This window comes from Neovison vison, chromosome 14 (assembly GCF_020171115.1).
Source record: "Neovison vison isolate M4711 chromosome 14, ASM_NN_V1, whole genome shotgun sequence".
In the NCBI taxonomy this organism is placed as follows: Eukaryota; Metazoa; Chordata; class Mammalia; order Carnivora; family Mustelidae; genus Neogale; species Neogale vison.
In genome coordinates, this window is record NC_058104.1 from 10,756,152 (window position 1) to 10,770,581 (window position 14,430).

The following is a 14,430-nucleotide window of genomic DNA, read 5'->3' on the forward strand; positions in this document are numbered from 1 at the left end:
TTGCTTCTGGAAGAGCGTTGAGCTTCTGAGCAGCTCTCCCACGTGCCCCCATGACCTTCGGAGGCTGGCTGGGAGGAGCTCCAAGGGTTCCGCCTGCCTTCGGTTGGCTCACAGGCTGTTGTAGTGCCCATGCCCAGTCCTGGCCCAGGTGCCAGGCTCCGCAGCGCTGGGGAGCTCCTGGCACAAATACAGTCTTGTCTCACCCCGGGTCCCAGCCCTCCCCACCACTCTGCCCGTTGATGCCATGTTTGGATTTCCTTTCCTAGATTTCCACCCCTCCTATCTCCTACACCCCTGTTTCTAGAAATTCCTCAGGTCTTAAAGGGACTTTTCTTCAGAACGCACTTCCCAGCGCTGGCTGCACCCGCAGCCCCAGTCGCAGGGCATGGGACTGACAGGGAGTTTAGGATGTCCGTGTCACGCAGCAGACACTCCCTGCCCCCTGCTCGCAGCTGGGGAGGGACATAGAGGTGAAGGTCATCTTCCCTCCCAGGACTCTTTGCAGGAGGGGGGAGTCCCCCTTCTCCCCTACGGAAGCCCAGGCCCTCAAGGAGTGGGGTTTTGCTCTAAGGTAAGAGCTGTCCCGTGGACTCAGGCTTGGGGTCAGTTAGGACAGGAGCCAGGACAGAGACTGGCTGCAAGCGATGGCTCTGGGGGTTGGGGGCTCCAGGGCAGAGCCCTGGGAAGTTTCCATCAGGGGCACGATGCGGAATAGCTTGTGCTTTAGGCCCGGCCGTCTGCTGGCTCTGGAAGACCCTCCGCGGCGAGCGTGGGGTCAGGGCGAGCCTGGGGTCAGGGCGACCGTAGAAGAGAGGTTCCGAATCCTCCCCCTGCAGAGGCGCCGCTTTCCCAAGGACGAGAGTCTCCGAGGCAGGGGTCACCTCCGTGCGTCTCGGTTTACTGCCAGCACGACGGGCCGGAGCTCTTGGGCCGCCGCACGCGGCTGGCACGACGCGCCGGCCCCCCGCCAGACGAGGGCGGCGGGGTGAGCGCCCCCTGCTGCCCTTGGCCCCGCCCCTGCCCCTCCCAGGGCCCCGATTGGCTCGGGCCGGGGGCGGGGCTAGCACGCTGGCCGCCGCAGGCCTTTTCCCATTGGTGGCGGCGGCGGCGCGAGCCCGGAAGCGGTCGGGGGCGGCGGCGGAGGCGGCGGAGGCTACTCGGGCGGCCCGGGGTTGCGGCGCGGTCCTCGACTCGGCTTGTCCGGCGCGTGGCCCGGCAGCCATGCATCTCCCGGCCCCGGGCCCGCTGGGGGACTGCCTGCGAGACTGGGAGGAGCTGCAGCAGGACTTCCAGAGCATCCAGGTGAGTGCCGGTGCGGGCGCCCAGTGGCCCTGAGCCGCGGCTCTTGGCTCGAGGTCAAGGGTCGGGCAGCCGCGGGTCAGGTAGTGGGGGGCTCGGGGTCAAGGGTCGTGGGCCCTGGCGTCGCTCCAGAGGGTGGCGAGGCCCCGGGTCCTGGGGGTCCTAGCCGGGACCCTCCCTTCGGCCTGGGTTGCGTGTCCGGCGCTGCCCCCACGGCCGCGACCCCGGCGCAAACCCGCGGAGCCTGGCGCACCTGGGGCCTTCGTGGAGGCCCCGGAAGGCGGCCCTGACCCAGCCCCGTCCTCTCCCAGGGGAGTGGCCGCCTGAGTCGAAGCCGGCGGGGCCCGGCCTTGGGTCAGTCACTCAGCAAACATGCTGGGGGCGCCGGCGTGGCTGGAGCCGCCTTGGGGCAGCGCTGGGGTCTGGGCTGAGTGCGGCGGGGGAGCGGCCGGGAGGGGGAGCGGTCCCGAGGGCCCGGCCCCGCCAGGGCGAGTGTCCAGGGGCAATGCCTGGGTGGGCGCGGCGCCCGTCCAGCCTGAAGGGCAGCACCTGCCGAGGCAGGGTTGTGTGGCCGCTGGAAGGAGAGGGAGGGCAGAAGCGGGTGGATCAGACCCTCCAGGGAGCTCATGGGCCTGGGCACGGTTGGGACCTTTCGGATGCGGCCAGGGAGCCCCTGGGAGGAGCCGTGGGGATCTGGCTCGTGTGGACCGTGCGGTTCTGTGGGGAGGCAGCAGGGAGACGGCGGCCGGTCTCAGACAGGAGAGAAGTGGTTGGCGGGCAGATGTGGCCCGTGTTGGGTTCTTACGGGGCGTGGTGGCCCCTGCAGGGCATGAGAAACAAGACTGGGGGAGGATGGAGCCTGGACAGCTGTGGACTCGTCCTGCCTTTCTCTTTTCTGGGCCGCTGCCAGCCCCTTCCTGCCGCCCCCAGGCCCGACCAAGGCTGTTCAGGCTAGTGCTCCTGCCCGAGTGCCGGCCGGGCAGACCTGCTTCTCAGCCTGGCCGCCCCGGCCTGACCTTCCTCACGCTGCCCCTGGTTGTCTCCAGGCTGCTCTTCTGGAAACTCACCCACCGGGGCAAAGTGCTCTGGGAGGCTTGGGGCCAAAGGTGCGGGGGGAGGGGTAAAAGGACTGGTCTCCACGGCAGGAGTTCTAAGGGCTGAAGCCTGATGACCTTTAACCTGGGAGGCAGGCTGCTGGGACAGCTCCCGCTCCCCCTGCACCAGCAGGCTGGGTCTGAGGGAACCACAGTGGCTTCAGGCAGCCTGACTGGTCCAGAAGGCAGACCCTTGCGCCTGGAATCCAGACTCTGGGTGGGGCAGAGAGGGGTGGGGACAGCTAGTAGGCGGGCAGAGATGCAGCAAAGCTCCTGGGACCTGGTCTGTTTCCTGGATGGCGTGCTGTGAGGGCTTCTGGGCTGGCAGGGGAGCCCCCTCTCCTGGCCTGCCTCGGGGAGAGGGCGATCTCAGGGGGTCCCTCAGCTGGCTGACTCCTTTCCCGCTCAGACCCTCCCGGAGAGCCCCACTCTCTACCTGGCAGGCCCCAGCTCACTCTGGCCCCCTGCCCGCTCCCCAGGAGACCCATCGGCTGTACCGCCTGAAGCTGGAGGAGCTGACCAAGCTGCAGAACGGCTGTACCGGCGCCATCACTCGGCAGAAGAAGCAGCTCCAGGAGCTCGCTCTTGTCCTGAAAAAGTGAGGACCCCCCCCTTCCCCGTGACCCCCCAAGCCTCCATACCCCCTGGCCTAGGGCTGGGGGTCAGATCTGCAGTGGACGGAGAGCAGGCACTGACTCCTGCGTGTCCAGGGCATGGCTTCTCCCCTCTCCCCGCCCCGTGGGGCCATGTTCATCTCCTGCCCTGCAGGTGTCCTATGTGATACCCCGGGGGAAGGGGGACCGCCCTGACTCTGGCTTCCGTGCCCCCACCTACAGATGCAAACCGTCCCTGCAGTCGGGGGCCAGGGAGGCCGCCCAGGAGCTGGAGAACCAGATCAAGGAGCGCCAGGGCCTCTTCTTCGATATGGAGGCCTATTTGCCCAAGAAGAATGGGTGAGACCCCTTTCCCCCAAGCCCAGTGCCCAGATGCCCCTGGGAGAGTGGCCTGAAGCGTGGGCTCCTCTGCCCCGTCAGTCGGCCGGCAGATGGTCCCTGGGCCCGCTGGGGGCTGAGCCGTCAGGCTGGGGAGACAGCTAGAGCGACGGTGACAGCTCCCGGAGACGGGTGTTCTGTGGCGGAAGGACAGGGAATGGGGGAGCGCAGTGAGGGTCGCCGTGAGGGACGCCTGGCCCAGCCTGGAGGTCAGGGAGAGCGGAGAGGATCGAGGAGGAGGGAGCCTGTCGGGCGCGGGCGGGTGGAGACCGCGCGCGCGGCCAGAGCTCGGGGTGGCAGGTGGTGAGGAGACAGGAGGCGAAGCCAGGCTTCGGGCCCAGCAGGCTGGGCAGCCACAGGCACCGAGGGGAGGGCAGGGGCCAGTGCACGACCCTAGGGTGAGTAAAAATCACCCAGAGGAGGCCTGGGGCAGCAAGACGGCTGCGAAGGGCCATGTCCCCGGGGACGACAGGGGTAAGGGGGGGCCAGTAGCCTCAGATCAGACGGCCCGGGGGGGTCAAGAGCCACACAGGAGGGGGGGCGTGTCCGGGGAGTCCGGGGGAGGAGCGCTCCGCAGGACGGTGGAGGTGGAGGTTGCTAATGGGGGACAGAGAGCTGGGGGGGCCGGGCGAGTGCGGCAGCTCTTCAGAAGCTCAGCTGTGAGCAGAAGCGGACGCTCGGGGGTTGGTGTTACTCGGTACCCAGGGAAGACTGGAGCGCCTCTCCCTGCCGAGAGCCGGGGCCAGGGCCCCCGGAGCACAGACCCAGCAAAGGGACACCCCTGGGGAGGTGGGCAGGCCCTTCTCACTTGCAGTGGGAGAGTGTTTGGAGCTGGTGAGGAGGGTCCCCCCACCTCCCAGAGATGTCAGCCTGGAGGGAGGCTTTGACAAGGCCTCTGTGGGGAGGGTGTAGGGAGCCGGTGGCGACGCGGAGAGGCGGCTGGGCCAAGTGCCTGCTGTACCCCCTCGTCTCTTCGCTGTCTGGGACAAGTCCTTTAACTACCCTGAGCCTGTGCCCACAGCCCGAGTGGGTGCGCCGTGTCGTTCACACGTAGGACACGGTCACCTCTTGGGATTCATCTGGCCAGACAGGCTCTGTTGGTGGGAGGAACGGCGGCAGGAGGCTGGGGGTGGTTGGGTGGACAAGAAAGTGGCTGCTGTGGGAGGGGGCCCTGGGGACTCGGCTGGCTCGGGAAAGGAGACCAGGGTTGGGAGGTCTGGAAGCCTCCATGAGGGCCAGGGTCTGCCTGGCGAAACCAGCTTGGGATGCTGGGCACTCGGGGGCAGAGCGCGAGCAGAGTTTCGGAGGCGGCCCTTCCCGGCCCTGCTGTGGCCCTGGTGCGGGTGCCCCGGCGGACTCCGGGCGGAAGCTTCTCGGAGGCGGTGGGAACCTGGGGGCAGGCGTGCACACAGGCATCGAGTGCCGCCCAGAGCCCCGGGGGCCATAGGAGCTTCGGGCCTGGCTTCCACGGGGTGGGAGAGCCCGGCCGCCCTGGAGGCCCTTCCGTGGGGAGCTGGGGTTGGGGGGAAGACAAGGGAGGGGATGTTGGTTTAGCCAGGAGCAGGCCCGGGGAGCGGGCAGAAGGGCTGCGCCCCATGTTTCCTTCCTGTGGAGCCGGTCTGCGCTGCCCCCCAGGTCTGAACCCTAAGCCGCAGGGGGCGTGGGGCTGAGGCCAGGTAGGCCCCCCTGCTCTGTGCCACTGGCTTTCCCCTCAGCGGGGGCCTCTCCTTACCTGGTGTCCCCCTCCCGCAGGTTGTACCTGAGCCTGGTCCTGGGTAATGTCAATGTGACACTCCTGAGCAAGCAGGCTAAGTAAGTGCTGTCCCAGCCCTGCGCTCCGCCCTCCTGGTCCTTTCCGTTCTGCCCCGCGCTTCCCGGGCTGGCCCCGAGCCGCCTGCGGAAGCCTGTCCGGACCGGGAGCCTCCCTCCAGCACCCCAGCCTGTGCCCCGGGTGTGCGCCCCCCCAGGTTCGCCTACAAGGACGAGTACGAGAAGTTCAAGCTCTACCTCACCATCATCCTCATCCTCATCTCCTTCACCTGCCGCTTCCTCCTCAACTCCAGGTGGGTGTCCTGCCGCTCGGGGCCGCACCCCGCTCCCTGCCGGCGCCGGCGCCCACCCTCTGTGCCCTCTGCTCCCTGCCGGCGCCGGCGCCCACCCTCTGTGCCCTCCGCAGGGTGACGGACGCCGCCTTCAACTTCCTGCTGGTCTGGTACTACTGCACGCTCACCATCCGCGAGAGCATCCTCATCAACAACGGCTCCCGGTGCGCGAGGCCCGGCCGGGCCTGCTCTGGGGCGGGGCGGGGCTGGGGGGGGGCTGCGGACCCCGGGGGACGGGTTCCTCCCACCGCAGCCTGGCATCCCGTCCCCGAGCTCCGATCCCTCGGGGCCTCGGGGCCTCGGGGACGGGAGTGACCGCAGCTCCCCACCACAGGATCAAAGGCTGGTGGGTTTTCCATCACTACGTGTCCACTTTCTTGTCGGGAGTCATGCTGACGTGGTGAGTGGCCAGATTGGCTCCCGGGGCATGGGGGTTGGGGTGCAGGGGGGCGTGGGGTAGACCCAGGGTGTTCTGAGCTTCTTCCTGCCCTTTCCTCTGCTTTCTGCCTTAGGCCCGACGGCCTCATGTACCAGAAGTTCCGGAACCAGTTCTTGTCCTTCTCCATGTACCAGAGTGAGTGTCTCGGGGGGCCCTGCTCCACACGGGAACCCCCTCCCACAGGGAGCGGGCCGGGGGGCGGTGGGGACTTTGGGCCCCAGCCCAGTTCCGCTGCTCCCCGGCCCCAGGCTTTGTGCAGTTCCTGCAGTACTACTACCAGAGCGGCTGTCTATACCGCCTGCGGGCCTTGGGCGAGAGGCACACCATGGACCTCACTGTGGGTGAGTCGGGTGCGGCCTCCGCTCCCGGGCATCCTGACGGGGGCCTTTCCCGACCACGCGGGGCTGAGACCGTGTCCGCCCCTCCCCCACAGAGGGCTTCCAGTCCTGGATGTGGCGCGGCCTCACCTTCCTGCTGCCCTTTCTCTTCTTCGGACACGTAAGTTGTCTCTGCCCGGCCCCCGCCCTGTGCGTCCGGCCGGCGTCCCCAGCGCTGGCTCTGGGCCGTCGTGGGGACCGGCTTCTGTCTGAAACCCTCATCCCTCCCAGTTCTGGCAGCTTTTCAACGCGCTGACTTTGTTCAGCCTGGCCCGGGACCCCGAGTGCAAGGAGTGGCAGGTGAGCCAGGGCCCTGGGCTGGGGGGGCAGGGACGCCGCAGGGGTGCCAGGCCCCACCCTCACCCGCTTCCTCCTGCAGGTGCTCATGTGCGGCTTCCCCTTCCTCCTCCTCTTCCTCGGCAACTTCTTCACCACCCTGCGGGTCGTGCACCAGAAATTCCACAGTCAGAGGCGTGGGAGCAAGAAAGAATGAGTCTGGGCTGGCCTGCCTGGCTCCCTCCGGTGCCCCTGGCCCGGCAGGGGCTCCTGTCCCCTTTGCTGGAGCGGTAGGGGGCTCGCCTTATGCGGGAGGGTCTCTGATGCTCTCCCTGGGGTTTTGTGGGCCCTGTGGGCCCCGAAGGCGCCGCGCCTGCAGGGAGCGGGGGGGCCAGCAGCCTGAATAAAGGAAGCGTGGCAGAGAGGCGCCCCGAGGTGTGTGCTCTCGGAAGGGTCAGGCGGGGCCTCGGCATCACCACCGCGTGGCGCCTCCGGGTTCTGAGTTAAGTAGACGCGGGCAGACCCCAGACCTACTCAAGCAATAGCAAATACAGAAAACAGAACTTTATTCCAAGGAGCAGAGATTATTTAAAATTATTTACAGTCATTGAAAATAACGTGGAGGGGTTGGGGCTCGGCCGAGCTGTGCAGAGCCCCGGATGTACAGCCCTGAGGGGCCTGAATGTTCCCCGGGGCCTGGAGCGGTCCCCGCTGCTGCTCCCAGAGCGGGGGCCCTGCGGAGACCCCCCAGGAGACTGGCGGGAGGGAGCGAGGGCGGGGATCCCGGGAAGCCGGGCTGTGGGGCCCGCAGGGCCGGCCTAGCTCCACACGTCCAGTGAGTAGCGGCCCTTGGTCATCAGCTTCTTGACGTAGTCCACAGCCTGCGCGTGCTCCATGGCCCCCGCTTCGGCCACGATGTCGTAGAAGGTGTTCTGCACGTCCCTCGCCATGTTCCGAGCGTCCCTGGGGCAGGAAGGAAAGCGCTGGGCAAGGGCCCCCCACGGGCGGGCCGGCCTCGCCCCCCCATTGCGCCCTCACTCACCCGCAGACGTAGATGTGGGCGCCGGCCTCGTGGATCAGCCGCCACAGGTGCTCCTTGTCCCGCCGCAGTAAGTGCTGCACGTAGACCTGGGGTGAGGGCGCACGGTGAGGGCGACGGTCCCGGCACGGTCCCGGCACCGAGGCGTGGGGCCGGCCCGAGGCCTCACCTTGTGTGGCTGCTCCCGGGAGAAGGCCACGCTGAGCTGGGTGAGGGAGCCGTCCTTCTGGAACCCGGCCAGCTCCTCGCGGTACAGGTAGTCCTCGTCGGCGCGCCGGCAGCCGTAGTACAGCAGCGTCTCCCCGACCTCCTTGCCTGCGGGGGCCGGGGTGGCGGGCAGGGGTGAGGTGGGGCCTCGGGGCAGGGGTGGGGGAGCGCGCCCGACCCCACGGGACCCGTCCGGCGCGCACGCTCACCCTGCTGCCGCAGCCAGGCCCGCTCCTGGATGAAGCCGATGAAGGGAGCCACCCCGGTGCCGGGGCCCACCATGATGACCGGCGTGGTGGCCTTGTAAGGCAGGCGGAACTGGGACTTGCGCACGAATATGGGCACCAGGGCCCGGCGGCCGTTCTCCCCGGCCGGCTCCTTGGCCCGCAGCCAGCTGGTGGCCACGCCCTTGTTGACGCGGCCGGCCTTGGTCTCGTACTCCACGGCCACGGCACAGATGTGCACGGAGTTGGGGTGGACCTGGTGGGGGCGGGCAGGGGTGAGTACGCCCCAGGCCCTGGTTCCCCGGGGCCCGCTGCCGGAGTCTCCTCCATACTGGGGTGTCCCCCAACCCCCCGCTTGGGGCCCTTTGTGGCCCCCAGGGCTCCTCAGAAGCCCCTTCCCAGCAGCCGCCTGGCCAGCTCGACACAGGCCGAGCGCCGTCAGCAGCCCCGCGGCCCGGAGCACTCCCGCCCCCCCCAAAGCCGGCCCCGCACCTTGGAGGACGAGGCGATGGAGTAGTAGCGGGCCTGGAGGCGGGGCAGCAGCTCGCACAGGTGGTCGATGGGGGGCCGCAGGGACGGGTAGTCCTGCAGGATGGCCAGGATGTGCCTCCGGGCCTCCACCACCCAGCTCAGGTACAGCTCCTGCGGAGGACGGCGGCGGGGTGAGACGCGGGCGCGGGGCACACGGCCGAGGCGGCGGCACCCGGTGCGGGCGGCGGAAGGTCAGGGCCCACCTTGCCCTCGCCCGAGGACGAGGCCATCTTGCGCAGCTGCTCCTGCTCGGAGGGCTCGGAGGCGTACTGGGCCAGCTCGTAGAGCACGTTGGTGCGCGGCGGGTTGGTGATGTCCAGGTAGTAGGTGAGGGCCGTGCGGTACGACGTGGGGCAGGGGAAGGGGTGCTTCTTGTTGGAATCCTCTGCAGGGAGACCGGATGACTGGGCTTAGTGGCCGCTGACCTGTGGGTCTGCTCCAGCACCCGGGATGGTTGGGGGCTCGGCAGGGGGGTGGGGGTGGGCCGTGGATTCGGGGACTCACCGTCGAGATTGTTCAGGGACATGACGACGTCCAGGTCGGCACCCAGGATCTCGCCGAGCTGGCTGACCAGGGTAGAGTCATTGGCTGGGTAAACGGCCACGTGGTCCCCGGATTCATACCTGGGGGGCCGAGGGGAACGTGGGGCTCAGGAGGTGTCTGGGCCGGTGGCGAAGGCAGCCCGGAGGCCCTGGGCGGGCTGAGGCAGGGGGCAGCCGCCGGCACCTGAGTTTGGAGTCAGAGATGTCTAATTCCAGGTGCATGAGGTGACGCTCGGTTCCCTGGTTCAGCTTCCGGTTGGTGGTGACCGCAGCCAAGAACGGATTCTTGGCATCGAAGGGGCTGGGTGGGGAAGAGAGCGGTTCTGTGATTGGCCGGGGCTCGCCTGCATCTCCCCGCCCCCACGGAGCCTTCGGGTTTCACAGGACACAGGGAGCCTCAGAGCTGACCTCCAGGGCCCCAGCAAGGCTCTCAGTTATGTAAAAGGTTCTCCCAGCCCGATCCAAAGCAGTGCCCCCCACCACCCCCCAGAGCGGGCAGAGCTAGGTTATCGGTTCCTTGTTTGCAGATCAGGAAAAAGAGGCTGGCCCCTAAAACCCAGGAGACCCTCCACACGCTACCAGACCCCCTTGACAATGGCTCCCCCAGACCGAGGGGCCCGGGCCCCCGGCAACCGCGGAGCAGAGCTCCTTCACCCCACGTGCCCTGCACCGGGCACAAACAGAGCTGAACCCTGCACAGTCACTGAAACGTGCACTTCCCTCTTAAAGCAGGGCCGCTGGTCTAAAATCCTGGGGATACTGGGGGGACTTCCCCTGGGCGGCACCCAGGGGTAAGACGAGTCGGGGGCCCAAGAGAGGAACGCTGTGTTTGGACAAAGTCCAGATACCAAGGTGGGTGTTAAGGCAGGTGACTTAACTTCGGCCAAAGTTTGGCCAGGCTCACGCTGTCCTGGTCCGGGCACGGATCTGGGCCTCCCCGCCCCAGGGTCTTTACGGAGCTGTGTCTCAGGAAGTGCTGATGGCCCAGGGCCCATTTCCCAGCTGCTGTGGCCTGGCCTGGGGGACCACTGGGAGAGGCCGGGGCAGCCTCCGCCTCTCTGCTCTAGGCCTTATGCCCTCCTGGGTGGTGGGGATGAAATCGCGGGTGCCCCCACCCCTGCCCGCTCCGGGTGAGGGTGGAGGTGAAGGGGCTGCCAGCTCCTCCGGGCGCCCGGAGCCCCCACGAGCGCGCTCAACTCACGGTTTCTGGTTCTCGTAGCTCTTCAGACGGCCCATCTCCCCCACGTACACCTTGGCCGGGTCTATGTCCGGGTGGACCACAAGCTCATACTGGCGGATGCTGGGAAGGGGAGACGGGGTGAGATGGGAGGGGCCTGAGAGGAGGGAGGCTGCCTCGGGGCCGGGGCCAGGGACAGAGACCGTGGGGCCAGGGACAGAGACCGCGCCTTCTGGGGGAGGGCCTAGCGGTGGCCGGAAGGAAAGCGAGCTGACAGGGAGCCAGGGAGGGCTGGGGCAGCCCAGCTTGCCGCGGGCTTCAAGGCCCTTCCGTAAGAACATAAGGAAGCCCCCTGCCACCCAGCACTTGCGGGCAGAGCCCAAGTGCTGGGCCCGGGGGCCCTCGTGTTGCGCCCGAGTTGCTCCTGGCTTCTGGTGTCCTCGCTGGGACCCCAGCAGGCCGGCTCTCCCCCGCAGCCCACGGGCCCCGTCTCACCTGGACTCCTCTCCGGTGGCCTCCACCCCGAAGTGCTCGCACACGGCCGGCCAGAACTGTTCTCGCCACGTGATGAAGTCCTCCTCCAGGCTGGAGACGAGAGGGAATGAGCCCAGCCCTCGGGAGCCCCCGGCCCCACGCAGCTCGACGGCCACTCAGGGATGTAACCCAAGGCGCGGGGCACCATCTGGAGGGTCTGTGCTAACCGGGCGCAGCCTCCCTCCGCGCCCGGCTGGCCGAGAGGAGGGGGCGAGGCAAAAAGGGGGACGGGGACAGGGGCGGGGACCGCCTTCCTTTGCCCTGGGTGACGCCCGGCAGGAGGCTTGCTGAGGTGTGGTTTTGCGCTCCCCTCCCCTCGTGTGCGCAGTCGGCCCTGACCGCCCCCCCCCCCCCCCCGGCTGGGACCAGGCACTCACTTCCCATCGTCATCGCCCATGCCCAGCTCGAAGATGCGCTGGGCGCCGAGCTGCTCCAGCCGCTTGTCCACGTACTTGCCCATGGCATTGAAGTGCTCGTAGGTCTTGTTGCCAAGACCAAACACCTGTGTGGACAGAGAGGCGGGTCTGGGGCCAGGTCCGGGGTCGGGGTGAGTACCCCCACCCCCTAGCCGGCCATGCCACAGGCTCAGGCCTCCACGGCTGCCAGACACCGGCACTGTGAGGTGGGCCACTGTGACCCCTGGAAGTGGTGGGCTTTGGTGAGCCGCAGCCTCTAAGCCTCAACCCTGGGAGGGGCAGCGGGCAATTCACCCCCCCACCAGCCCCGGGGCTCCGAATCTGGGCCGGCCTGGTCCACCTTTCTCGCCTGTGTTCTCCTGCACCCAGTGTCCCTGGGAGCAAAGTGGCAGGGGGCAGACGAGAGGGCTGTCCCTGGGTCTCCCCCGCAGGCACCCCCAGCTTGAGGCCCCCTGTTCTCAGTCCTGGCTGATGAGCAGGAGATGGGAACGGGAAGCTTTCTGCTGGGACACAGAGGGGGGCCAGCTGCCCAGGGGAGGTGCCACAGGCTGGGGAGAGGCTGCTGCAGGGAAGCTGGGGTGACTCACCGCATACTTGACTCCGGAGAGGTCCACGTCGGTCTCCTGGAGCCAGTCATAGAAGTCCTGGGCGTTGTCCGTGGGGTCCCCCTCACCGTAGGTGGCCATGCAGAACACGGCCAGGGAGTTCTCGATCTCCGGCAAGCTGCCCAGGTCAGCCTGGGGAGACAAGAGCAGGGCCCGGGCCCAGCGACCTCGACTGAGCCATGTCAGGTCTTCGCTGGTGGATGCGGACGGGTGAGCCCGGGCTTTGCCTGGGGCAGCTGCCACATCCCACAGGCTCTGGGAGGGCCAGGAAGTCCTTCAGGAAGGGGCACCAAGCGGTCATGGAGGGCTGCACGGAGGAGGGTGGCGTGTGAACCGGTGAGTGGGACAGTTGGTTCTGAGTGGAGGAAGGAAGCACTTCCAGAGGAAAAGAACAGACACGGATGAAAACATGCGAGGGCCTGGGTACGGAGCCAGCAGCCGTTCCCAGCCTGCTTCCCTGGGCCTCGGGCCTCGGCCCCTGGGGGAGAACCCCTCATCCCACAAAGCCCCAGGAGCACAGTGGGGCCCTAACCAACTGTTGGCCAAATTAACACAGGGCTGTGGGCAGACTTGAGGGGCGGTGCGGGCCACCGAGACTGAAGGTTGGGGGTGGGGCAGTCGGGGGACAGGAGTGCGGGTCTGAGAAAGGGCCCTGGGCAGTGTGGTGCGGGAGCTGCAGGAAGGACCCCATCCGGACGAGCAGGAAGGCAACTCCGGCAACTCCCCCTGGCCGCTGCCTCTACCTGGGGCCGGGGGCCAGGCTGGTCTCAGCTCTCTTACCCCCCATCAGGAGGCAAGCAGACAGCTGGAAGTTTCCATCGCCATGCTCGGGGAAGCGTGAAGAGCCGATGCCAGGAGGCGCCCGAGCAAGGCAAGCCGCGCGGCTCCCCTCTCTGAGAGAGGCCGCGGGCAGGGAGAAGGACACGAGGCCTGGGTGGCCTGACGGAGCACTGTGTTGAGGACAGCTGATCGGGGACAGGGGCATACTGTGGCTCCCAATAGGCGGCCTTAACCCCCAATTATCAGGCTCCACTGGCCCCTTCCCTTTGGCCCTGTTCCGGTTAATACATGAGTTACTATGACCTCATGTTGTGGCCCAGCTGCAGGGCTCCGTGAGGTGCCCCCCCACCAGGGTAGCATGGACCACCTCCCCTCCCCTGCCGCCATGGTTTGGGGGCACAAAGGGGAGGTGGAGAACATTTCCTCCCCGGACTGCTAAGACCCATTCGGTTTTCTTCTTTCTAAAGATTTATGTATTTGGTAGGCAGCGATCACAAGCAGGCAGAGAGAGATGGCGGGGGGGGGGGGGAAGCAGGCTCCCCGTTGAGCAGAGAGCCCGATGCGGGGCTCGATCCCAGGACCCTGGGATCATGACCTGAGCCGAAGGCAGAGGCTTAACCCACGGAGCCACCCAGGCGCCCCACCCAATCCACTAGGGCCTTGAGTCCCACCTCCCAGCACCGGCCAGCCCTGGAGAGCCGTGGTGTGAGTGGCAGGGAAGGCCGGGTATGCACGCCCCGGGAGCTCACACCTGCAGACCCGGGGTCACCAGGCCCAGACCAATGCCAGGGGATGCCCATGCCTGTCCGTCCCTTGGGCTGGCTCAGTCCCTTACACGTCTCTACGCTCCAGACGCCTTGACCAACGCTACTGGAAAGGCCGGGGGGGGGGGGGCAGGGAGTGCTCACCAAGTCATACTCCTCGGGGTCCGCGGCCATCCCCCGCAGCCCATAGCGGTGCGCGTCCTTGGACAAGCGGTTGGCAAATTCCTCCGCCGTCCCCGTCTGGGAGCCGTAGAACACGATAATGTTCCTGCCCTGGAGAAGGCCGGACACGGGGTGTCAGTGAGGGACCACGAGCCACAGGCTTCACCAGAGCCTCCAGGTGACCGGGGGGCAGGCTGGGCAGGTCCCCTCCAGGGGACCCCCTTCCTTCCTGCCTCAAGTCCTAAGTCACTCTGGGGCGGTCCTCTCGCTGCCATGGCGACTGGCTGTCAGCGACGAAGGCCACCCAGACAAGCAGCTGCTCGAGATCACGGTGCGGACAGATGATTAAATGACACAGGAGAAAACACGATGTAATGTTCAGTTAAAAAAAAAGACGAAACAAAACGTACGTATACTCCCACTTTGTTCTCGACCCACAGTGTGTGTACGTCTGTGTGTGTTTATACTCACGCACACACGAGGGGAAAAGACCAGCCCGAAGTAGAGCAAAAGTCAGTCTCCCCGTGGAGAACCGTGCGTGATTACAAAATACTCTTCACAAAAGTCTCGGTGACAGGAAAGGTACCCAGCGGGTGGGCTCCCGCGCGCTCCCCCCCACCTGCCTCCTGCGGCCTTCACAGCCACCGGAGAGAAGCCGCGCTCTCTTCCCCAGACTCCCTTGCGGCTTGGGGTGCAGCCAGTTAGGCCCCGCCGGCCGGACAGGCCCTGCACGACCCGGAAGACGGAAGCGAGGCACCGGCCCCCTTCCGGTCCCTTTACGCAACGTGAGGTTCGCTCTGCGGTAGGATTCCAGTGCCCTCAACCCCTACAGCGCTGTCTGGTTTTTGCCCGGAGCCCAAATGTGTGGCT

The 14,430-nt window shown here is 67.2% G+C and overlaps 2 protein-coding genes across 5 annotated transcripts in view; one reads left to right on the forward strand and one right to left on the reverse strand.

Moving 5' to 3' along the window:
- Positions 1–1,118: 1,118 nt before the first annotated feature.
- Positions 1,119–7,147, forward strand: TMEM120A (transmembrane protein 120A). The gene is made up of 12 exons (XM_044232828.1): positions 1,119–1,302; positions 2,873–2,991; positions 3,230–3,346; positions 5,138–5,197; positions 5,353–5,448; positions 5,562–5,651; positions 5,822–5,887; positions 6,000–6,061; positions 6,175–6,267; positions 6,360–6,424; positions 6,535–6,603; positions 6,683–7,147. The coding sequence occupies exons 1-12, from the start codon at positions 1,222–1,224 to the stop codon at positions 6,794–6,796; spliced, it is 1,032 nt and encodes a 343-aa protein (XP_044088763.1). The 5' UTR covers positions 1,119–1,221; the 3' UTR covers positions 6,797–7,147.
- LOC122895425 (NADPH--cytochrome P450 reductase) overlaps positions 7,129–14,430 on the reverse strand; it is a 59,466-nt gene continuing 52,164 nt past the window's right edge. For all 4 annotated transcript variants that reach the window (XM_044232827.1, XM_044232826.1, XM_044232824.1 and 1 more), the window contains exons 4-16: positions 13,543–13,671; positions 11,837–11,986; positions 11,211–11,335; positions 10,795–10,884; positions 10,324–10,422; positions 9,307–9,423; positions 9,085–9,203; positions 8,784–8,965; positions 8,542–8,691; positions 8,035–8,305; positions 7,788–7,933; positions 7,622–7,707; positions 7,129–7,542 (exon numbers count right to left, since the gene is read on the reverse strand). In XM_044232827.1, coding sequence (XP_044088762.1) covers positions 7,398–7,542; positions 7,622–7,707; positions 7,788–7,933; positions 8,035–8,305; positions 8,542–8,691; positions 8,784–8,965; positions 9,085–9,203; positions 9,307–9,423; positions 10,324–10,422; positions 10,795–10,884; positions 11,211–11,335; positions 11,837–11,986; positions 13,543–13,671 — 1,809 coding nt within the window. In that variant the 3' untranslated portion in view covers positions 7,129–7,397. The remainder of the gene's footprint in view (positions 7,543–7,621; positions 7,708–7,787; positions 7,934–8,034; positions 8,306–8,541; positions 8,692–8,783; positions 8,966–9,084; positions 9,204–9,306; positions 9,424–10,323; positions 10,423–10,794; positions 10,885–11,210; positions 11,336–11,836; positions 11,987–13,542; positions 13,672–14,430) is intronic.

What these genes read in the sequence shown, in the direction of transcription:
- TMEM120A (XM_044232828.1), top strand. Translation starts at nt 1,222, where the DNA reads ATGCATCTCCCGGCCCCGGGCCCGCTGGGGGACTGCCTGCGAGACTGG. An exon ending in CTCATCAACAACGGCTCCCG is followed by an intron (nt 5,652 to 5,821) that starts GTGCGCGAGGCC and finishes TCCCCACCACAG; the next exon opens with GATCAAAGGCTGGTGGGTTT. An exon ending in GTCCTTCTCCATGTACCAGA is followed by an intron (nt 6,062 to 6,174) that starts GTGAGTGTCTCG and finishes CCCCGGCCCCAG; the next exon opens with GCTTTGTGCAGTTCCTGCAG.